This window comes from Girardinichthys multiradiatus, chromosome 5, assembly GCF_021462225.1.
Source record: "Girardinichthys multiradiatus isolate DD_20200921_A chromosome 5, DD_fGirMul_XY1, whole genome shotgun sequence".
Classification (NCBI taxonomy): Eukaryota; Metazoa; Chordata; class Actinopteri; order Cyprinodontiformes; family Goodeidae; genus Girardinichthys; species Girardinichthys multiradiatus.
In genome coordinates, this window is record NC_061798.1 from 49,313,744 (window position 1) to 49,337,114 (window position 23,371).

At 40.0% G+C, this 23,371-nt stretch overlaps 1 protein-coding gene across 3 annotated transcripts in view; it reads left to right on the forward strand.

Moving 5' to 3' along the window:
- The window catches only part of sh3pxd2aa (SH3 and PX domains 2Aa), a 145,659-nt gene that overhangs the window by 48,194 nt on the left and 74,094 nt on the right, over positions 1-23,371 (forward strand). For all 3 annotated transcript variants that reach the window (XM_047365064.1, XM_047365066.1, XM_047365067.1), the window contains 3 exons: positions 5,345-5,420; positions 7,992-8,068; positions 12,594-12,685. In XM_047365064.1, the coding sequence (XP_047221020.1) occupies positions 5,345-5,420; positions 7,992-8,068; positions 12,594-12,685 (245 nt within the window). The remainder of the gene's footprint in view (positions 1-5,344; positions 5,421-7,991; positions 8,069-12,593; positions 12,686-23,371) is intronic.

Genomic DNA, 23,371 nt, shown 5'->3' on the forward strand with positions numbered 1-23,371 from the left:
TAGAACTCTACATGCAGCTGTTATCTTAATTAAACAATCAGTTTGCCCAATTTAATTGTTAGGTTGACTGGTAGTTCAACAACTAAAGGCTTTGCCCTTTCAATGCCACGTTGAGGCTAAGCTGCCTTCTGAAGCCACACCACTCTGATTATTCTATAATCTTGTCTTTTAATCTGATGACCTGCAAACGTAGTTTATGTTTATTATGCTAAGGATAACACGGCCAGGGTTATGGTTAGGGACACGGGTATGGGCATACCATCAAATATTTCTGTGCATATGTGAACTGCCAGATAATGGCAGTTGCAGTCAGATATTTCTCTTGCAGTAAATCTAATGCAGTGGTTAGTTTGACTTAGCCATTAGAATTTCTACATGGTGCCTCAAATATGCTCTTTTATTCATGGTTCCAGCACCACACGGTTCTACTCGGCACAAAACCTGCTGTGTTTCCACTGATGGCTTCAAGCTCCACTAATGCTTCATGTACTGTGCAAATTAAAATAAACTCTCACTGCCGCACAACATGTCCTCCAACAGTGAAGATGCGGAGTGCAGACTACCCTGTCATCCACAACTTGCAGGACGATTGCCATAAATGCCATCCATGATTTTTGAACCACCTTTCCGTTTGACCCACTCTGTCCACTGTGGTCCTAAAAATATTTATTACCCTCCACTACCTTGGCGAAACACTTCTCTTGTCTCGTCTCCCCCATCAAGCTGAATTTTGCAGTCAGTCGTCTGACCATGCCCATGGCCAATTGGTATAATGCTTTCAACTGTTACATGTTAGTTTGCATTAATTTACATAATAACTCTACATAGTTTTTGATCATAATAATAAATGTTATTAGGGCTGTGGTCCACATTCTACTTGTCCTGGAGACTGATTTTGAATTTTGACTTTCAGGTTACACTGAATGCAGTTTTTGGGGAGGTAGAGCATTTGGTGATTTTTGTTGTACGGTATTTTCTGTTGTCCGCTTGGTAACAATGGGTTTATTTGCAGTAATTTCTGGGATTTGTTATAGGTTTATAATTATTTTGGAGTTTTCTCATGTTTGCATTTCATTTATGTATACCAGCATTGCCTACAATTCAAAGGATGATTTAATGGAGAGGATACTGCCCCAGATTATGCACCTGCTGCGTTTTCAATCAGTGGAGGAACATATATGCTCCAATGTGTTGGTTAAATCAGCCTTATCCTACCCAGTAGATTTAAACGTTCCTATGGACTCATCAATGTAGTCAGATATGCAGCTTTCCCCCATTGTAACCGTTTTACATCAGTTATATGACTCTGTGGTAAAATATTCAGTGGAAGGAGGCTGTTTCTGTTTATTGGCTCCTGTCTCATCATTTTTCTTGTTAGATCTCCATTTTATTTCCAAGCATTTACTTCAGAAAGAAATCAGATGGTGACATTTGTTTGAAATTGTTTCATCAGCTATGTAAAGCGTGGCATTGACTGCCCCTGCCTTTCACTATAAATGTGCATGTGTACCATCTATTGTTAAATGGTAATATTTGCATGGAAAAAATGTTGCAGCTTCTGAAATCTGAGATTTCCACAAGATCCACCAAAATATGTAATTAATGAATTGCTGTAAGCAATTTGGTTTGGAAGAAATGAATGTGTAATTATTTGTTGTGTTAATTATATCCCGCCTGTGAGAGAGCTACTTAAAATTAACAGCTGATGCTTTTGAAGTATTTTTTCAGTCAGATGATTGTCTGGTAAATATTTTAACTTTAATTAGTGACTTCAGTGTTTTGTACATGGAGCTGCTGTTTTTATATGCAGAGATAACTGCTCCAGGGACATAAACCAGAAACTGTGCCTCCCTGATTGTGTCACAGCTTTGCAGAGAATGGGACACTGAAGTAAACATTATGTCATTAGAACCTGTACTCACTCTAACAGGAGAGAAAAGAAAAACCCTCCTTTTTTTACCTGACTCCCAACATTTCCACTGTTGGTCCAGAGCTGCAAAGCTCTATCCAATCACATCCCCTCACAACTCTTCTTCACCATCTCCCTGTGCTGGTTACCAAGGAGACAGTGAAGTCTGAGAAGTAGAGCAATGCTTTGGCAAAGACATTGTTTTTATTATTAATTTTGTTTCTTTTCGTTTTGTCTCAGCAGTACGGATACGACCATCTGGACTTATAGTTGTGTTTGTTGTGTTAACACATGAAAGTAGTAAGTCCGTGCAGAGCAGCCTGTAAGCATGACTGTTAAAGAGAGGACTAATTCTAGGCTGTGTTATCCGATCCTTACTGTCCCACCTGTTCTCACCATTTTCTGTCTTACTGAGCCAACAATTTCAGGCCGCTTTGAGCTCCGTTGCTCTTGCCAGGAATCTGTCATCACCAAAAGGAAAGAGTCTTTTTTTTAAACAATGAGCCAACCTTGGTCGAAGTGGGTCATTTAAAGTTCCTGCATGTAAGAGGGAAAGGAAAGTGGACCCACGTCTGAGTTCAGTTCTTGCAGGAGTGCACAAATAAAAATGCTGATTTAGCTGATTACTCTCACTTTGCACTTTCCTCGTGTTCAACATTTCTTTCTGTTCGGAGTATAGGAAGCAGCAGAGCAGGCACGTTTTTAATCTGGGCTGCAAACACAGCACCTTGGAAGTGTTTTGTTGCCAGGCCATTATCTGCATTTGAAATTCCCAAGCAGTTGAAGTTATAGTAGGATGCATAAACCTAATATTTTCAGGAAGGTTTTGAAGGCCATTAATCTATATGGTGACTGGAGTGGCGTAACCAATCTCTGTCCTCATGTCCCGTAATGTGTCACAAAGCGAAAAACAGAAACAAACAGACAGGAGTTCTGTGAAAGAGTCATGTAAAAATGGATCTGGTTGGGAATGAATGTGTCTGTTTCCAAACATTTCCAAACATCCCAGCACCCCCAGGCTGTTTGCTCACATGTTAGTTCCCTGGAGTCTTTTCCAGCCCACAGCCATTAGATTCAGACACAATGTCATGTTCTCCCTTTAGGACTTCCATCCTCCCACGCATGCAGAAGTAACTCCAGTTTCAATCCTTCCCCTCTGCTCCCACTCACATTTATTACAAAAGGGTCTGCTGTGCCATCTTCTCTGCATCCCTTCCTAAACCTTTTGACTTGTTTGACTCTCCAACAAAATTGAGTCTGCAGGTCTTGGTTTATTGAAGAACACACCCAACCAGGTATAGTATTATTCCCGAAAAACGATACAAACGCTGATACCCACATCAGACTATTCTGTATCTTAATGCATTTTAGTGGTATGGGAAGGTACACTGCCTTAATAATGCTCCAATATCATTCTTTAATGCATTTAACAATGCACAGTTCTGTATTTTGCAACACCGAGACGTCATATATGCACCACTCATGCCATTCTGCAAAAATGCATAATAAAAGCCTATATATTTAATCATACGACTGGTCTTTGCACCTCAGTGAGTGATTTTGGGAACTTCAAACAAATTATACAATCTCATAGGTTTTGAAACAAAGCTTCAAAAACCCTTTAACACCTAAGCCTCACAATGTCCACCTGGTCTTTTTTTTTGTGTGCCTATTTTTACTATAAAAGGGACAGGAAATGTTCTGAGAGTTAATGGTTTCACCCATTTATCCAGAAGATATGGAACTTTCAATATTTCTCAGTTATTTACAATGTACTTTATGGTAAAAGAGTATATTAAGAGTTTGAAAGTAAAACAAAATAAAAAAAAAAACGATTTGATTGTAGAGTTTCATTAAAAGGAAAGCACTGCAGATGTATATGAAGAAATGATTTTGGATTTCAAATATGAAATCTCTCACTCATACTAACAAGGCACGGTACATTTTACAAACATTATACATATCAGAATCAGAATCAGCTTTATTGCCAAGTTTGTACAGACAAACAAGGAATGTGACTCTGGTACACGTTGCTCTCAATAATAAAGAATATGTTTAAATGTACATATATACACAATTGACTTTACAATGGAATATAATGTGAGATCAGTCCAAGTATGCATGGTGTTTTATGGAGCTTAGACTGTCAAGTGTTCATCAGAGAAACAGCCTGGGGTGGCTGGTTTTGGCAGACAGCGCTCTGTAGTGCCACCTGAAGGTAAAAGCCTAAATAGTTTGCGGGGTCAGCAGAGATTTTAGCTGCCCTTTTCCTGTTAATTATCTGCTAGTTTATCTACAAATGCTTGTCTAAAAATTATTCAGCCTTATGGCTTTGTTCAACTGATTTAGACTTAAATATTTCTGTAAAAATTTAGGCCACATTTAGAACTTTACGCCTCTTGGATTCCATGCGAGATGAAGTTATATTTGTAAAAAGAAAAATGACAGCTGTTTTGCATGAATCCGAATTTTCAACCAGAACTGCCACACATGACTGTTCATTGAAATGTGACAAGTAATCCATTTTCAGTTAGTGTGCTTGCATGCGAGCAATGATATTGGTAAATGAAGCTTTGCAGCAGCAAGATGCCTCCTGGATATCATTAGGGTATTAAAAGGAAGAGATTTAAATTGTATCATAAATTTTTACTTTACTTACAAAACAAAACAAATTCATACATGAGTATGAGTAATAATATCGAACCAAAGTAGAAATACACAACTTACTGTACTAGCGGGATGCTAAAAAACGCAAGGCCACAAGCACAGAGGATCTAGTTTGCAACCTTGCATCATTCATGGGTAAAACTTGATTAAAAGTCCTATTAAACTTTCTTGTTTGGACCAAATGTTCCCCAACTATAGCCTGGACTTCCATGAAAAACTTCCATGTCGACTAGATGAATTTTCAACATAACAATCTCTGTGGGTTACTTTTGCTAGGCATCAAAAGTAAAATAGTAGAAGTGCTGCTGGTATTCAACATATCTCTGAAGCGTATATTTTAATATATTTTTTTCCTTCATAGTGTACTTAAACTGATATATAAAAGAAATGATTTTAACTGAGTAGCAAAAACATTTTTTCCAGTTTTGTTTTTTTGCATCTCAGTGAGGGATGTCATTGGTCTAAGCAAAAACTGTAAAACCTCCCATTTTCTTTTCTGTTTCTCAAATCAAGCAATAAGATCCAGGATATCGGCTATTGATCTTTGGAAGTGCTGTTGGGCATATTTTCGAGGCTTGAAAGGAGTTATGCCCTGTGTTTGTGCTAAGCTAATTGCCCCCTGGCGCCAACATGATATATGAGATCGCGATCAATATGATGGAATCGATCCTGTTATCTCTGCTCAGAAAAGAAAGCAAATAAATTCTGAAATGGTGAATTTAAATAGCGATAACACTAAGTTGTTTTCTCTCCTCTGTCTTCCAACAGATGCAGCTACTTGACAAGTTCCCAATCGAGGGAGGGCAAAAAGATCCGAAGAAGAGGATCATTCCATTTCTCCCAGGTAATAGCCTGTTCCTGCAGCTCTAGCTATCTGAACTGGCTCCCATATTAAAAATGCATGACTGGCACCCATGGGACGTTACTGAGTTGGTTACTGATGCCTGTACAGTGAGTGCTGCTGATGAGACAATATCTGACTTTCCCACTCAGCTGTGTTGTGCATGCCTGTATGTCGGTCACATGTTCATAATTTTACACGTGTGCAAGTCTGTGACTCAGATTATTTCTGTGTATGAATTTTCATTACCTATTACCTATCATGTATATTTGTGTGTATGCGTGCCCCGGTATTGATTTGAGCCTTGTCACATAGACACCAGCTTATCTAGCTAACATTCAAGCTTGTGATTCCCCCACGGTGCAGTAACAGCAGTGATTTATGGGATTTTTAATGGCAGATTCTGCTGCAGATCTCTGCAGATTCATTTACACTTAGACAAAATGCTGATTTTTTTCTATTTACAGCAGTTTATTTTTTAAGCCCTGTGGCCAAAACATAGTCTTAGCATCACTAGCAATCTCTCCCTATCTGCCATCTACCCTCGAGCTGTCTTCCCCCTCTATGTCCAAGCATCACTGTCACAGATTCCGACAAACACAAACAACCCAATTTCCACTTCTGTCTTCCCTATTAAGCCACCATCCTCGGATACAAGCAGCACCAGTCGTCTGCGGACAGGTAATTTAGGTCAGACTCCTCTGCCCTTGCTGTACGACACTTAATGGGCTTTCTAATTGGAAAATATTGAAGGAGCCCATTAGGTTACAGCACTAAAATATCTCACTTTAACAAGCTTTCTGTAGAATCCAGGCCACAGAAGTGCCACTGCTGGTATTCAGGAATTTCTTGGTGTCAATTTAAAGATAGAAAAACAAACTGAATTATGATAAAGTGAACAGTCAACATATTGTGTTAAAAACAGTTATTAAATAAAAATATTTCAATTTGAACTTCAAATGTAGTGAATAATTTGCCAGCCTCTACCAAGGCAACTGGTTTAATGGACAGAGCTAATCTGGAGTATTTCTTTCTATTTTATAACTGCGCTCCTACAAAAAGGAATTCATGAGTCCAACCTGAAATGGGACCCCTATCAAAGCCTTTCAAGTGCTGGCACAACTCTAATGAATTAATGATATCACTTATTAATGGAGAAAAGCTATTGAAACTTGTTAACCACGTTGTTTGGTTGAGTTTCATAAACCACACCCAACAACACCTCGATCTCCAACCTACAGAAATTCAAGAACAGATGAGAAACAAAGTCATTGAAATCTATCAGGCTGTAAAAGGTTATAATTTCTAAGGCTTTGAGACTCCAGAGAAGCACAGCGAGAGCTATTATCCACAAATAGAGAAAACATGGAACAGTGGAGAACTTTCCTTCGGCGTGACCGACCTACCATAATTGCTCCAAGAACGACTCACAAAACAACCCAGAACAGCATCTAAATTACTGCGGGCCTCACTGCCTCAGCTAAGGTCAAATGTATTGATTCAACAGTAAGAATGAGAGACTGCCTAAAAAATGGCCTCCATGGGAGAGTTCACAGGCCAGACCCACTGCTGACCCAAAAAACACAAAGGACCGTCTCACATTTATCCAAAACATCTCAATGGTCTCTTTGACTTTAGGGCAAATATTCAGTGGACTGAGGGCACAAAAAAAGAACGCTTTGGAAGGTGTGAATCCTGTTAGGTCTGGTGTAATGCCAGCACAGCAATTTAGAAAGAAAAACATTATACTACAATCACACATGGTGGTGGTAGTGTAAGGGTCTGGGACTGTTTGGCCACTTTAGAACCTGGTTGACAGGACATAATGGAAAAATGAATTCTGCTCTTAAGCAGAAAATACTGATTGCGAATGTCCAGCCATCTGTTTGTGACCTTAAACTCCAGGGCACCTTGATTATCCAGCTGAGAAAGAAGAAAAGTACATCAGTATGTCCGACTCTGAACGACTAAAAAAAGCCAAAATGAGGTTTTAGAGTGGCATCACAAACATCACCTCAGCTACAAATAAAATTGCAAACAGAACATCACTGCACTTTGGGCTGTTTTAGTTGTTACTAGACAGATATGATTGATTTCCTAAATGCACAATTAGTCTGAAAAACCTGCTTTTTGCTTCCAGGCCACTTGGATAATCATTGCAACTTTTGCCTCCTGTCTCTCCAAACCAAAAACACAATAAATGTTGTTTTTATTGGTCTGTTTAAGTTATACTTTAATACTAATATAAGAAGAGTTCCATTCATGTTGAAATCCCAAGTTTTATTTAAAAAACTGTCACCTTTTATTTGTTGATCTGCAAACTACTGACATCTGTTGGTACATCTGAAAATTACACCATTTAGGTTACACTGCCTATGCTGAAAAATATGCATAGATTTCTCTTTATTTTCAGACAGACTTCTTTACATATTTCAGTTGTTTTCTCTCATATGTTTCCTTGCTATTCTTTCCTCTGTCTTTCCCTACATACCATAACACTTTTCCTTGTTTATCCTTCACTTTTCCTCATGTTTTGATTCTTTGTTTCTGTCCCTTTTCCTTTCCCCTCTCCAGGGAAAATCCTGTTCCGGAGGAGTCATGTGCGAGACGTGGCCATGAAGCGGCTGCGTTTCATTGATGACTACTGCAGGGTAAAGAGATCTCGCTGCAAACATCTCTGTTGTTGTTCTGAAACATCCCCTATGTGAGAAGTCCAAACACTCCAGTTTCATGAAAAAATAGTTAGACTCCTTCAATTTCTTTCTCATTATTATCAAAAAGTAATAAATAGAGTGGAAGGTAATAATGCATGGTTTTCAATATGTATTGCAAAGATAAATCTCAAAGATGTGCTGTGAATCTGTCTTCAATCTCCTTTACTCTGATAGTCCTCAATAAAACCCAGTGCAATTAGCAGCCTTCATAAGTCATCTAATTAGTATTTAAAGTCTCCTGAGCGTAATTTAATCTCAGTATAAATGCAGCTGTTCTGTTTCTGGTCTCAGAGGTTTGTTAGGGAACATTACTGAACAAACAGCACCATGAAAACCAAGGAACATGCAGGTCCTTCTCAAAATATTAGCATATTGTGATAAAGTTCATTATTTTCCATAATGTCATGATGAAAATTTAACATTCATATATTTTAGATTCATTGCACACTAACTGAAATATTTCAGGTCTTTTATTGTCTTAATACGGATGATTTTGGCATACAGCTCATGAAAACCCAAAATTCCTATCTCACAAAATTAGCATATCATTAAAAGGGTCTCTAAACGAGCTATGAACCTAATCATCTGAATCAACGAGTTAACTCTAAACACCTGCAAAAGATTCCTGAGGCCTTTAAAACTCCCAGCCTGGTTCATCACACAAAACCCCAATCATGGGTAAGACTGCCGACCTGACTGCTGTCCAGAAGGCCACTATTGACACCCTCAAGCAAGAGGGTAAGACACAGAAAGACATTTCTGAACGAATAGGCTGTTCCCAGAGTGCTGTATCAAGGCACCTCAGTGGGAAGTCTGTGGGAAGAAAAATGTGTGGCAGAAAACGCTGCACAACGAGAAGAGGTGACCGGACCCTGAGGAAGATTGTGGAGAAGGGCCGATTCCAGACCTTGGGGGACCTGCGGAAGCAGTGGACTGAGTCTGGAGTAGAAACATCCAGAGCCACCGTGTACAGGCGTGTGCAGGAAATGGGCTACAGGTGCCGCATTCCCCAGGTCAAGCCACTTTTGAACCAGAAACAGCGGCAGAAACGCCTGACCTGGGCTACAGAGAAGCAGCACTGGACTGTTGCTCAGTGGTCCAAAGTACTTTTTTCGGATGAAAGCAAATTCTGCATGTCATTCAGAAATCAAGGTGCCAGAGTCTGGAGGAAGACTGGGGAGAAGGAAATGCCAAAATGCCAGAAGTCCAGTGTCAAGTACCCACGGTCAGTGATGGTCTGGGTTGCCGTGTCAGTTGCTGGTGTTGGTCCACTGTGTTTTATCAAGGGCAGGGTCAATGCAGCTAGCTATCAGGAGATTTTGGAGCACTTCATGCTTCCATCTGCTGAAAAGCTTTATGGAGATGAAGATTTCATTTTTCAGCACGACCTGGCACCTGCTCACAGTGCCAAAACCACTGGTAAATGGTTTACTGACCATGGTATCACTGTGCTCAATTGGCCTGCCAACTCTCCTGACCTGAACCCCATAGAGAATCTGTGGGATATTGTGAAGAGAACATTGAGAGACTCAAGACCCAACACTCTGGATGAGCTAAAGGCCGCTATCGAAGCATCCTGGGCCTCCATAAGACCTCAGCAGTGCCACAGGCTGATTGCCTCCATGCCACGCCGCATTGAAGCAGTCATTTCTGCAAAAGGATTCCCGACCAAGTATTGAGTGCATAACTGTACATGATTATTTGAAGGTTGACGTTTTTTGTATTAAAAACACTTTTCTTTTATTGGTCGGATGAAATATGCTAATTTTGTGAGATAGGAATTTTGGGTTTTCATGAGATGTATGCCAAAATCATCCGTATTAAGACAATAAAAGACCTGAAATATTTCAGTTAGTGTGCAATGAATCTAAAATATATGAATGTTAAATTTTCATCATGACATTATGGAAAATAATGAACTTTATCACAATATGCTAATATTTTGAGAAGGACCTGTAGCAGACAGGTCAGGGAGAAAGTTGTGGAGATGTTTGAAGCAGGGTTAGGTTCTACAACAATATCCCAAGCTGTGAACATCTCCTGGAGCTCTGTTCAATCCATCATCTGAACATGGAGAGAGGATGGACCAACAGTAAACCTACCAAGCCTAGACTAACATATGGGGCAAGGAGAGAATTAATCAGAGAAGCAGCCAGGAGGCCCATGGCAGCTCTGGAGGAGCTGCAGATATCCACAGCTCAGATGCAAGGATCTGTTGACAGAGCAACTATTTGTTGGCCCTAAACATATAGCCAGAGCTACAATAGAGTGGTCTGAGTCTATACATGTGTAAGAACGGCCCAGTCAAAGTCCAGACCTAAATATTGTCAAATTAAAAAGAATGGGCCAAATGCCAATGTTAATTTTATTTATATAGCACATTTAACGACAACAACGTTGACCAAAAACAAAAAATAAATCCAGAAGACACCCATAAAACTAACAAAAAGCAACAAAAACAATCTCAGTATCTAGATGCTAAGCTGGTAGAGACCTAACATAAGGCCTTCCAGCTGAACCTGCAGTGAAAAAAAGATTTGTACATGCAATAAAATTTGAAAACCATGCATCGGTTTTACAGTTATGAACTACCCAGTGGTACATCTCAATAAAATACATGGAAGTTTGTGGTTATAATGTAAAAAAACGGACTTCCTTCCTATAAAAATACACAACATCAAATAACTATCCTTTATAATTACACACTTCAAGACAGACTTGATTATCACTTCCTCTTCACACTCTTATTAGAAATGTTTTTCATGTGTACTGGATTATGATCTTTTCCTCCCCCTAATCCTCCTCTCCTCCCTTCCTCCCTTCCTTCCACTTGGCATAATTCCATGCAATACAGTAGCTTTGTTTTGACACACAATTAGGAGGTGGTTTTCTTGGCCCACATTAGGGAAGGTTAACCAGAATATCAGCTCATTAATCGGGACCAAAGAAATAAAAGCAGGTCCACCCAAAGATGGACTCTTTCTTACCCAAATAACCTGGAGCTGAGTAATTTATCCTGCTGCAGCACTAAGCCCAGGCATTTGCTTTCATCCAGCACTGCACAGTGTGCCACACTGTTTACTTCCTCTGTCCTGTTCATGAGGTACAAACATAGAGGAAAAGTAATTACCCAGTGTTTTCAAAGGCTTTGCTCGCAGGGGAATATAGGATGCTGGGTCCAGACAGCTGTGGATGCGCAGCGTGATGCTGCCTCTTCAATAACAACTATAAGGCTTTTTCTATAATATTAGATAAGATGAATGAAATATGAAAGTAGTTCAAATGACGATTGCAGAAATTGAAATTAAAGGCCCACTTCCTTCACCTTCATGGTCCAGTTCCTCGTTTGGTGGCTCTGTATGTGAGCTTTAACGCTAATTGCTGCTCATTAAATATATATATATATATATATATATATATATATATATATATATATATATATATATATATATATAATATAAAATTCTTCATTACAGGTGATGCAGCAATGTTCATTTCTTTAGTCAGTTTTCCTGCTTTGTCGCTGTGATTTCAATTAGTAGAAATCTGAAAAATCTTTGCATGTGATGTCTTATTGGATTATCAAGTGATTCTGAAACCCATACATTTCATCCTATACCTGTAGAAAGCAGAGATGCAGCAGCCATGTTGGATTTAAGCTCAGGGTTACTCAAGGATCCCCAACTTTTCAAATCTATGCCAGTTGAGTTTTTCAAACTGTGATGTCAGAAATCAGAATTTCCAAGCACCAATGGACCACACCAACAGAGACTAGGTCCAGTGACTAACAGTGGGGGCCATGTTGAATGTTTTGCATGGGATGAGCTAGTTCAAGTAACTGTGTGACTTCTATAAAGAAATTTCAATGAAAATCAAGAAGAGAGATCTTGAAGAGCTCCTCAAACAGGAGCAGAAAGTTATGGAGAGCTGCAGATTACATTTGCAACATATAAAAATCGTGTGAAAAGAGGGTCAAGGTCCAGGCATAAAGGATGGTAATAAAAAATGAAAAGGCAAAAGCATGTTTGTAGTTTGTCAAAAAAGGCCCCTGGTAACTCTTAAATCATTAACAAGATGATGCTTGGGTCAGAGCTGATTTAAACATGGTGATGGCTGCTTCATTGGGGTAGAGATAATTCACAATTATGGCGAAGAAAATCAATTGGGTCAAAACTTGCAGACATTTCAGTTAGATTTTATTTAGAGGGTAAACGGGGCTAAACTTCAACTATGATTCCTTCTCATTGACATTTATGCAACACTATGTGTTAGTTTATCACATAAAATCTTGAAATGTGCAGCTGGAATGTGACAGAGTAATGTTGTTTTGTGTTTTAAGACAACATAAGAACCTAAAGCAGGTTAATGGTGGATGTTTTAACATGTGACCCAAAGTTGCCTCTCGGCTGTGTCCAATTTTCCTTTGTTAGCCTTCATGTTGCTTGTCTCTTTCCATCTCCAGGCTCTGGTGAGACTTCCTCCTCACATCTCTCAGAGCGAGGAGGTGCTGCACTTCTTCGAGACAAAAGCTGAGGACATCAACCCCCCAGTGGAGTAAGTGTTGATCACACAAAAAACCACACACACACACACACACACACACACACACACACACACACATTTTTAAAGAGAAGAGTATTGTTTATTGTTCAAAGTGCAGAAAATCTCACCACAGTGATGTGTTCCTGCAGACATACTGGAGTGCATGCATGCAAAAATGATGATGATGTGTTGCTCATAAGCTCGCCATGTTACCCTGAATATTCATGCCACAAAGCTCCTCCATGGACTGGTGTGATCTCGTTACCTCTCTATCTGTTCCTGGTTTCAAATCTTTTCCCAAATCAGCTCCTTCTCACTAAGTTAGTGAGTTATAACCTCACACCTGATTACAAGGAGAGGAAAGCTGATGGGGGCAGGAAAGGGAGGAGGAGACTGACTTGTTTTGCAGCAGGGGATGGGCTTGTTGGGTAGCTCTTAATTAGAGAACACGCTCTCCCCTCCGATCCTGAAATGTCGGCATCGCACCCTTCATTTGTAATGTCTTCCTGTCTGTGTGGAGATGGATGCACCCGAGGCGATCCAACTCAGAGCTCTACCTAGACTCTTCTTGTATTTTAATTACTTTCCTCCATGTTTCTTCTCCTCTGCCTCGCATTGTGACCTCTCTCTGTCAGTGTTTTTTCTGCACTAGATCATCTCTTCACTCTTGTACCTCTAATTGTCTGAATCCAACATGACCTCATAAATTCGAGTATGTCTAATTGGCGAGATGGTTCAAGGTTATAAATACCTCTGCCAACACAATTAGCAGCTTTACAATCTCTCAGTCTCCACACAGTGCTTCTTCTCACCTTTTCTGTCGTCTTCATCATTTTCTCTGTTTTATGTAAGCTTTTTTGACTTTTCTATCAGTAAACACACATTGTATCTACTTTTAATTTAATCTGTTTTGACCCAGGTGAAGAATTTACATTAATCTTGTTAGATGGGGAAAATGAAGCTTCAAAAATAAATGAAACATCAGCACTGCCTATAGATGATAGCCCAGATTTATTTAAATGCTTCATTTGCATCCAATAACACATTCAATCTGAACAAAGGATATTCAAAGATTTTAAGAACTCATGTTGAAATAGAAAAGCAGAGGATCAAGGACTTAATCCTGAGGAACTCGCTGAGCAGAACTTTTTTTGTTTTCTCCATTAATTTAAAAACATATATTTTGTATGTGTCATATCTGTTTAAAAAAAAATAAAAAGCACATGGTGAGTGTGGTAAAGAACAGATGTTTTCCAAATTTGAAACAACTTTCTCTCTGTAGAATGATGGTATACGATTAGTTTAAAATGGGTTAACAACCCTGCAGACTGATCTAGAGCAGTATTCAACAATAATTGCTGATGTCTTTCTGCCTCGGCATTGTGTTAACATGTAGCTGTCTGCCCCAGAGCAACAAACTAACACATCATGTCTCTGGTCTGTTCTGGATTATTTTCTGTTTCTTGAAGACAGAAATTCTGGTCCCCTATTTTTCTCTGTTTTCATCACTTTTATTGAAGCACACAACATGCTGTTATGGTAAGGTACAACCACTGAAATAGTATGAGAAGAAACTCTGAAGGACCTTCAGGAAAACTATTCATTCAGACCCATTTAAAAGATAGCCTGCTTGAATAAAAGCAAAACATAATGAAACATTTAGCTGAGTGTATTGCTTTTTTCCATCCACGTGTTTGTTCACGTGTTGCCAGCTGCTAATCTGGGACTGGAATATGGTTTGAAAACTGAAGCAGTGAGAGTTACAGACACATTAAAGCCCTGTGCAGGATTTTTCATCTCATGCTGTGAGCCCAGTCCCTAATTTTAACACAGACCCAACAACTTAGACCTGAAAGAATAATTCTCATCCTAACCTTTCTTTATACAGACAGAAACACGTGTAGCAGATTTAATAAAGAGGCAAACAGAGGGAAATAATTTAAAAGTTGTACATCATGAAGAGCTGAATGTAGAACTGACAGGCTTTGCAGAAAGTCATTATGAACAGTTTGAGAAGTTCTGCAGCCTGACAGAGAGCTGCAGTTTGGACCAGTTCTGCTGAAATTGATTCAGAACCGCCTCTGGTTTCTCTCATTTTGCCTCGATATCAGGAAGAACACTCAGTGTGGGGTGGAGAGCTCACTGTGCTCAGTTAATGGTGTGTTAGACGTTATACCCAGAGCTGTAAGGAGTAAAGTGGATGTGGCTCTTTGGTTCTTTCACCTCAGTGCATCTTCTAAATGAAAATGTATCCGGGGATGGAGAGATGTGGGCATTCAGGATGAGACCATTAGATGATTTAAAGTCCTGAGGTTGTGTCTGGCAGTACGTGTGTGTGTGTTTTGGCAGAAAGACACACAGAAATGGATGGAGTGTTTTGCATTATTATTAATCCATAATGGTTTGTGTGTTTCACTTGGTGGTATTTTATCACAATGTTGATTAAATAAAGACTTTATGGTCATCAAACTTGAACACCACCTCATGTTTCAGTGGAAACATAAAGTTAAAGGAACCAGTAAATGTATTAGACAGTTGGTGTCAAAGATAATAAAATCTTTACATTTAAACCTGAAAAGTCTGTCTGAAACTCACAACATTTTAGTTGTTTGTTGGTCTCCTGTTGAAGGTGGATCTTTCCTTTGATCCTGCTAACAGTTGGTGCCAATGTAGAACCAGTTATTTTGGGTTAAAGTCAGTGGGTTCTGGAGGAAATAGAAAGAACCAATGAGAACAAATGCTGGAACTTGTTGGGTCTGCTCTACATCTACCACTTTCGTCCAGTCCCTCCCTTTCCCCCGCCTCTTTCTTTCTTCTTTTCTGTTCGGAAAGAGGCGACAGACTCTGTCAGCCTTAATGGATGAGCTTTTAGTATCAGTTGCACTCACTGGAGACCTGATGAGCAGTGAACTGCACAGTCTTCAGTTGGTTTAAACATGAAGCTTGTAGGAGTGAGGAGGAGCGGTCAGCTGAGCATGTTGCCTCTGGGATGTCGTGTTTTTATTTGTGAGAGAGCCTTCATTGATTTTGGTCACATTTAGTCAGTCACATTAAAAAACTTACAAACCCAGGGCAGATTTCTATTTTTAAGAACCTAAATCCACTGTGTTGACTGGTTTCAGGTTATTTCACCACTCACCAGCCTCCGCTCCCGTTTCAACTTTTTTTGTTTCGCCCTGACATGGATGCACTCATTCACCCAGATGCAGCTTCTGACTCACTTCTGCTCCCCTACGCTGATACACACTTACTCACTGGGAGTTGTTGAGCCAGGCTCGCTACAGTAATAGCTCTGGGAGGGGCCGGCCGGTACATGGGTGTGATGGATTATGTGGGCCGTGACAGGGTGAGGAAATATGTTCACTTTATCACTTCCTGGAAAACGAGGTAGGAAGAAAGAAGGACGGATGCCCTCTTGGGACACAAGGAGGTCATGAACAGGGGAGGGGACAATCTGAACCCCTCTTGATTTCTCTTAAGCTGGAGATTCAGATATAGTCATGGAATGAGTGAGGTGATGCAGTTAGGTTGACCTTTGCTCTAATTATCTGTCTGGAAGGTGCTTGGAAATCTTTTCATTTTTTTAGTCCCTCTTTGTGTAATCCCATTCTGTTAAAGGACCCACTGAGTCCCCATGATATAATCGGAATAAAGGTAAAAAGGCCTCATCATACGTTTTGGCTTTGTGCATTGTCGCCACCTGTCTGCTGAAGTGGGTACTGCACCTGTTAGGGACTATTAGGACTGTGGCAGGTGACGTCACTCTGATGCAATCAGCTGTTTGCTTTTTGAATCCAGGATTCATTTAGGAGACCACTCAGCTTCATTTCTGCACATTTTATTGCTTCTGATGTTTAAAAATGTTGAATAGAAATATTTCTCTCATGTGATTCCAAACCCTGACTTCAAATTATTACAGTTTTTATTTATGTTCAACATTCATTTGAAAGTGTGAATCCTTGTGACTTTAGAGGAGATTTATGTTAAAAATCTTTCAATGATGACTAAAATTAAAATTTTTTGGGTTATTTGGAGGAGGAAAATGGGCAACTGCTGCAGTAATGAGTTTTGGGAATGCAACAGAAAGTCTCAACAAATTCTTCTGTAAAACTACAAACAGTGGGCATTTAGAAGCAGTTGCTTCAGTTTCTTCCAATTTTTAACTTCACTTCTGTTTCTATAACAAGGTTTAAGAAAGTTTGATCATTCAAGGCTTTTGGAGGAGAAAACCTCCCACAGCATCACAGATTCTATGCCATACATAACAGTGAGCAAGAGGTATGGTTTTTCACTATTCGTACTTGGTTGTTATGGAGATTTAAGACCTGTGTGTGGGTGTGTGGTGACATCATCAATCTGTCCTGACTTGTTTGTCTCAGTTTCAGGTCTAACCTACAAAACAGAGTAAAGAATTAAAAAGTATTTGAGTTTCCTTTGTGGTTTACAAATTGTAGGGGTGTTTGTGTCATCGATGGTTTTGTAAAAAAAAAGAAAAATAGACACTTATTTAAAATTTGCAACATATTTCTGCGCAGCATAAATTACAAGTTGGATTTTTCTGAACCTTCTCTTTGAAGTTATTCTGCTCCAACAAACGTTCGTTTTAAGGTATTTTAAACATCCTTACTGGGGTTTTCAATTACTCTGAAAGTTGTTGAAAAAAGGCCCTGATTTGTAAAAATGTTTTCTAAGAGCTTTCTGGAAGAACAATGTTTTCCTTCTTCTGCCTTTATTGAGCCAACACGGCACTTTAGAAACAAAATGAGCTTGCTCTCCTCTGTGGGTCTTTCACTAAGTTTTGGACCTTTTAATGAAAAGTGATGCAGATGCTGCCAGGACTCCATGCTGGCTTGAATATTTGCTTGCCTGTTTGTTAGAATCAGAGGTTATAGAACATATAACCCCCTTACTGCTTTAAAGCTAATCAACTGTACAAGCTCTCTCCACATGGTGGCTTCACAGTCCAGACGGATGAAGCTGCTTTTTCTAGTTCAGATGCCAGTCCTTGCATCCTGCTTTCTAGTATTTATGGCAGTGCTTTTCTTTCTGTGTTAGAATATGTTTCCACTGCATTAAAATTCTGTCCTACTGTATGCATTTCTTCCTGGACTCCCCCTTTCTAGCCTTTTTCCTTTCTTTTCAGGAGTGATATGATTTTGTTCCACACTTTGCATCATTATCAACAAGCTGATATGTATGAAACGTTTTATCAGTCTCTAATCGTACAAATATCAACCTAGAAGGAATTATCTGTCCTCTGCACACCACAATGTTGACAGATTCCTTATTAATATGTGCATCCTGCATTTTTGCTGTGATTTCAGTCGCTGTTAGGCCACTATAGAGATGTTATCAGTCATCTCACAGCCCTCTGCATGAATAACAATAAGGTCTGACCTTAGTTTGAGCCTGCGGGAGATAAAAGGAGGCTCCATGATTATCAGATTATTGCAGGGATAAGTCATGAACTCATGTGATTCGCCTGCTTTTGGACTCTATGCAGGCAATATATTAAGTAGCAAGGTTACCCCTGGTGATGGGGGCAGGCTGGATGTTTGGGGGTAAATTAGGAGTAAGTAGGTGATAATGAGAGGAACAATTGTTCATTTAATCTCCTTCCGGTTGGTATGTTGACAGAAAGGCAGAAAAAAAGCCCCCTTTCTGACCTGCATGTTCAATGCAGACTTGGTGTCCTTTTGTTTTAGATTAATTACAAACACAGAGATATATTTTAAATATTTTTTCTTTGAATTTTAAAAATGATGTCTTACAGCTGATGAAACCCTTCATTACACCTTTTCAGAAAATAAAATTATTACATAAGATCAATACTAAAGGATTTTTAACAGGGAGACGCATTGTTAGGTCCATGTTATGCCCAGTGACTGCTGTCTTCACATTTGTCCAACCGTCATTGACACCCATCCTACTACTGGAAAGATTAGCGGAAAGAAAACCAGTGCACTAGCAACAGTTCGAGGGAGATTCACAAAGAGTGGACTGCAGCTGGAGTCGCAGCTTCAAAGACATCACACTCAGACACACCAGGACATGGACTACATCTGTCACATTCCATGTGGGAAATCATTCCTGGGGTATCAGAGGCATCCTATCTGGGCTAGGAGAAAAAGGACTGGACTGTGGCTCAGTGGTACTAAGTCCTCATTTTAAAGATCATTTCAGTCCCTTAGTTTCCAGGATGTCGTTCTTTTGGTCACATCTCATTATCCTTGGGTGTTGAACCATAGTTTTGGAACATGACAGACCAAATGACAACCATCATTTTTGGTTTAGCTTGTTCTTCACCACAATATTCCAGAGCAGTGGTCTCCTGCTTTATCCTTCCATCGTGGACAAGACATCAAGATACTTGAACTTTTCCACTGACTAGACCCCATCTCAAGCAATGAGACATCAAAGTAACCTGAGCAGAGATTGATGGATGGATGGATGGATAATGATATGAACCAAAAGATTTAGCAAAGTTGCTTCATAAATTTTCTAATGAATTCATAAACTTTCTGGTAAATCTGCAAAACCAGGATATTTTTTAACTTCTTTATTTTATCTTATCAATGATAAGTGACTGGGGAAAGTTGGGAAAATTGTTTCCCAGCAGCCATATCCTTGGCAGCAGTATCGTAGTGGGCATTACTGAGAAACAATCATTCCTTGAACTGCGTCTGTGGTCTTAATGCCTTGAAGAGACAATCCCCCTGTCATGGCTGTAGGGGCTAGGGACCTCCAGGGGACAGCTGAAGGTAATGTGGGGCTCCTGAGCAGATTAAGTTGAGACATAACAACACTTGGGGATGATGCTGGATCTGGAGTACAAGCAGAAGGTGGGAGAGACAAAGAGAGGTTAAGCCGATTTATCTCAGGAAGTATTTTTTTTTCACAGGGTTGCTAACGAGAAGGCTACTGGTATGTTATTACCATAACATACCAATTATGGTAATAAACATTGATTAGCTGTTTTCATAAGCATAAAATCCATTACCTTCCCAGACCAAATTGACAGGCTATTTAAGGTGTCAATAAATGATGCAGGTAACTGAAGACTAATGAAATAGTAATCCTAGTTGATGTAAAAGACAATAGACATATCCCCGCCTTGCCATAAACTGTGGTTTGGATGATTTGCTCATTTCGCTGTCAATCAAAAAGGGATTCAGCCTCAGACAGATCATCCAATCATCATGCAGAAGCTGAGCGCCAAGGCCAGCCGAGGCCAGCCCACTGCCCCATAGACCCCGAGAGATGCTGAACGTCTGATGGGCGGGACAAAGCCCAGCATTTTTGCTTCGCTATTGAACTCACTGTTTAAAGCACTGTGAAGCTGCAGGAATGAGTGAGAGGAAAGCCGTGTCGTTACCAGTGATAAGAAGCTGATTCTGAACAAAAGTTGAGTGTGTTGTAGCACATATTTAGTCAATAACATGTACACACAACAGTATATATATATATATCAGTGGTGACTGCTCTAAGACTGCAAGGGAAGCTCAGTCACCACTGATTATATATATATATATATATATATATACAGGTCCTTCTCAAAATATTAGCATATTGTGATAAAGTTAATTATTTTCCATAATGTCATGATGAAAATTTAACATTCATATATTTTAGATTAATTGCACACTAACTGAAATATTTCAGGTCTTTTATTGTCTTAATACGGATGATTTTGGCATACAGCTCATGCAAACCCAAAATTCCTATCTCACAAAATTAGCATATTTCATCCGACCAATAAAAGAAAAGTGTTTTTAATACAAAAAACGTCAACCTTCAAATAATCATGTACAGTTATGCACTCAATACTTGGTCGGGAATCCTTTTGCAGAAATGACTGCTTCAATGCGGCGTGGCATGGAGGCAATCAGCCTGTGGCACTGCTGAGGTCTTATGGAGGCCCAGGATGCTTCGATAGCGGCCTTTAGCTCATCCAGAGTGTTGGGTCTTGAGTCTCTCAACGTTCTCTTCACAATATCCCACAGATTCTCTATGGGGTTCAGGTCAGGAGAGTTGGCAGGCCAATTGAGCACAGTGATACCATGGTCAGTAAACCATTTACCAGTGGTTTTGGCACTGTGAGCAGGTGCCAGGTCGTGCTGAAAAATGAAATCTTCATCTCCATAAAGCTTTTCAGCAGATGGAAGCATGAAGTGCTCCAAAATCTCCTGATAGCTAGCTGCATTGACCCTGCCCTTGATAAAACACAGTGGACCAACACCAGCAGCTGACACGGCACCCCAGACCATCACTGACTGTGGGTACTTGACACTGGACTTCTGGCATTTTGGCATTTCCTTCTCCCCAGTCTTCCTCCAGACTCTGGCACCTTGATTTCCGAATGACATGCAGAATTTGCTTTCATCCGAAAAAAGTACTTTGGACCACTGAGCAACAGTCCAGTGCTGCTTCTCTGTAGCCCAGGTCGGGCGCTTCTGCCGCTGTTTCTGGTTCAAAAGTGGCTTGACCTGGGGAATGTGGCACCTGTAGCCCATTTCCTGCACACGCCTGTGCACGGTGGCTCTGGATGTTTCTACTCCAGACTCAGTCCACTGCTTCCGAAGGTTCCCCAAGGTCTGGAATCGGCCCTTCTCCACAATCTTCCTCAGGGTCCGGTCACCTCTTCTCGTTGTGCAGCGTTTTCTGCCACACTTTTTCCTTCCCACAGACTTCCCACTGAGGTGCCTTGATACAGCACTCTGGGAACAGCCTATTCGTTCAGAAATTTCTTTCTGTGTCTTACCCTCTTGCTTGAGGGTGTCAATAGTGGCCTTCTGGACAGCAGTCAGGTCGGCAGTCTTACCCATGATTGGGGTTTTGAGTGATGAACCAGGCTGGGAGTTTTAAAGGCCTCAGGAATCTTTTGCAGGTGTTTAGAGTTAACTCGTTGATTCAGATGATTAGGTTCATAGCTCGTTTAGAGACCCTTTTAATGATATGCTAATTTTGTGAGATAGGAATTTTGGGTTTTCATGAGCTGTATGCCAAAATCATCCGTATTAAGACAATAAAAGACCTGAAATATTTCAGTTAGTGTGCAATTAATCTAAAATATATGAATGTTAAATTTTCATCATTATGGAAAATAATTAACTTTATCACAATATGCTAATATTTTGAGAAGGTCCTGTATATATAATCAGTCTGACAGAGGGAGGTATCCCTATCATTGTGGTTTTTAGTATAACAATGACCATCAGTGGGACCCTTTGTGAGGTGCCTTGAGACGACATTGTTGTAAATAAGCGCCGCTTAACTAAATAATCTGAACTGAAACTATCTCTGTAGTTATGCTGCTATAGGCTTAGGCTGCTGGAGGACATAACGACCACTTTCACCCTCTTCGCTACATTCTCACACTACTCTCCAATTTTGCATTATTTGCTGTTATTTCAGCTTTTAACCTTGTTCTCTCTTTTCTCTTCCTAGAAGCTACACCTGGCCTGACTCTGTGTCTACCTGTGACACCTTTCTGGAGAGGGTCATCGTCCGAGCTTCTGCTGGCAACAACTTAATGCTCACCCTCTACCGATGACCCACATAGCCCTGTCTTTTAGTGTTTAACCCTTTCTCTCTCCTAGACATAGCTACTGACTGAGCTTCTACTGTGACTAACTCTATGTGCTCTCTTTCAGACTCTAACCTTGAAAACTGGCTCAGAGTTGATCTGTTCTTTCTTTCTAGGTGAAACGACTAAAGGAGCTACATCCATTAACATTTACTTTTCCTTCCCATAGAAAGTACTCCTGAATCAGGGCTTCTTTGTTCTCTTTGTGTCTCTGCTTTGTTCTCTCAAACCCCCAGTCGGTCGTGGCAGATGGCCGCTCACACTGAGCCTGGTTCTGGTTCTGCTGGAGGTTTCTTCCTGTTAAAAGGGAGTTTTTCCTCTCCGCTGTCGCTACATGCATGCTCAGTATGAGGGATTGCTGCAAAGTCAACGCCAGTGACTGTCCACTGTCTCTACATGCTCATCCGGGAGGAGGGAATGCTGCAAGCCTCTGACTGGATGCAATCTGCTGGGTTTCCTTAGATAGAAAAACTTTTTATCCAATTTGAATAAAAAGCCAACTCCGACTGCACTGTTCAATTGTTAGGATTAATTGGAATGTATGAACCTGACAGTTGTGAAGTTCCTTGAGACGACATGTGTTGTGAATCGGCGCTATATAAATAAAACTGAATTGAATTGCATTGAATTATATATATATATATATATATATATATACATACAGTAGAGACCAAAAGCTTAGACACACCTTCTCATTCAAAGAGTTTTCTTTATTTTCATGACTATGAATATTGTAGCTCCACACTGAAGGCATCAAAACTATGAATTAACACATGTGGAATTATATACTGAACAAAAAAGTGTGAAACAACTGAAAATATGTCTTGTATTCTAGGTTCTTCAAAGTAGCCACCTTTTGCTTTGATTACTGCTCCATACACTCTTGGCATTCTGTTGATGAGCTTCAAGAGGTAGTCACCTGAAATGGTTTTCACTTCACAGGTGTGCCCTGTCAGGTTTAATAAGTGGGATTTCAAGCCTTATAAATGGGGTTGGGACCATCAGTTGTGTTGTACAGGAGGTGGATACAGTACACAGCTGATAGTCCTCCTGAATAGACTGTTAGAATTTGTATTATGGCAAGAAAAAAGCAGCTAAGTAAAGAAAAATGA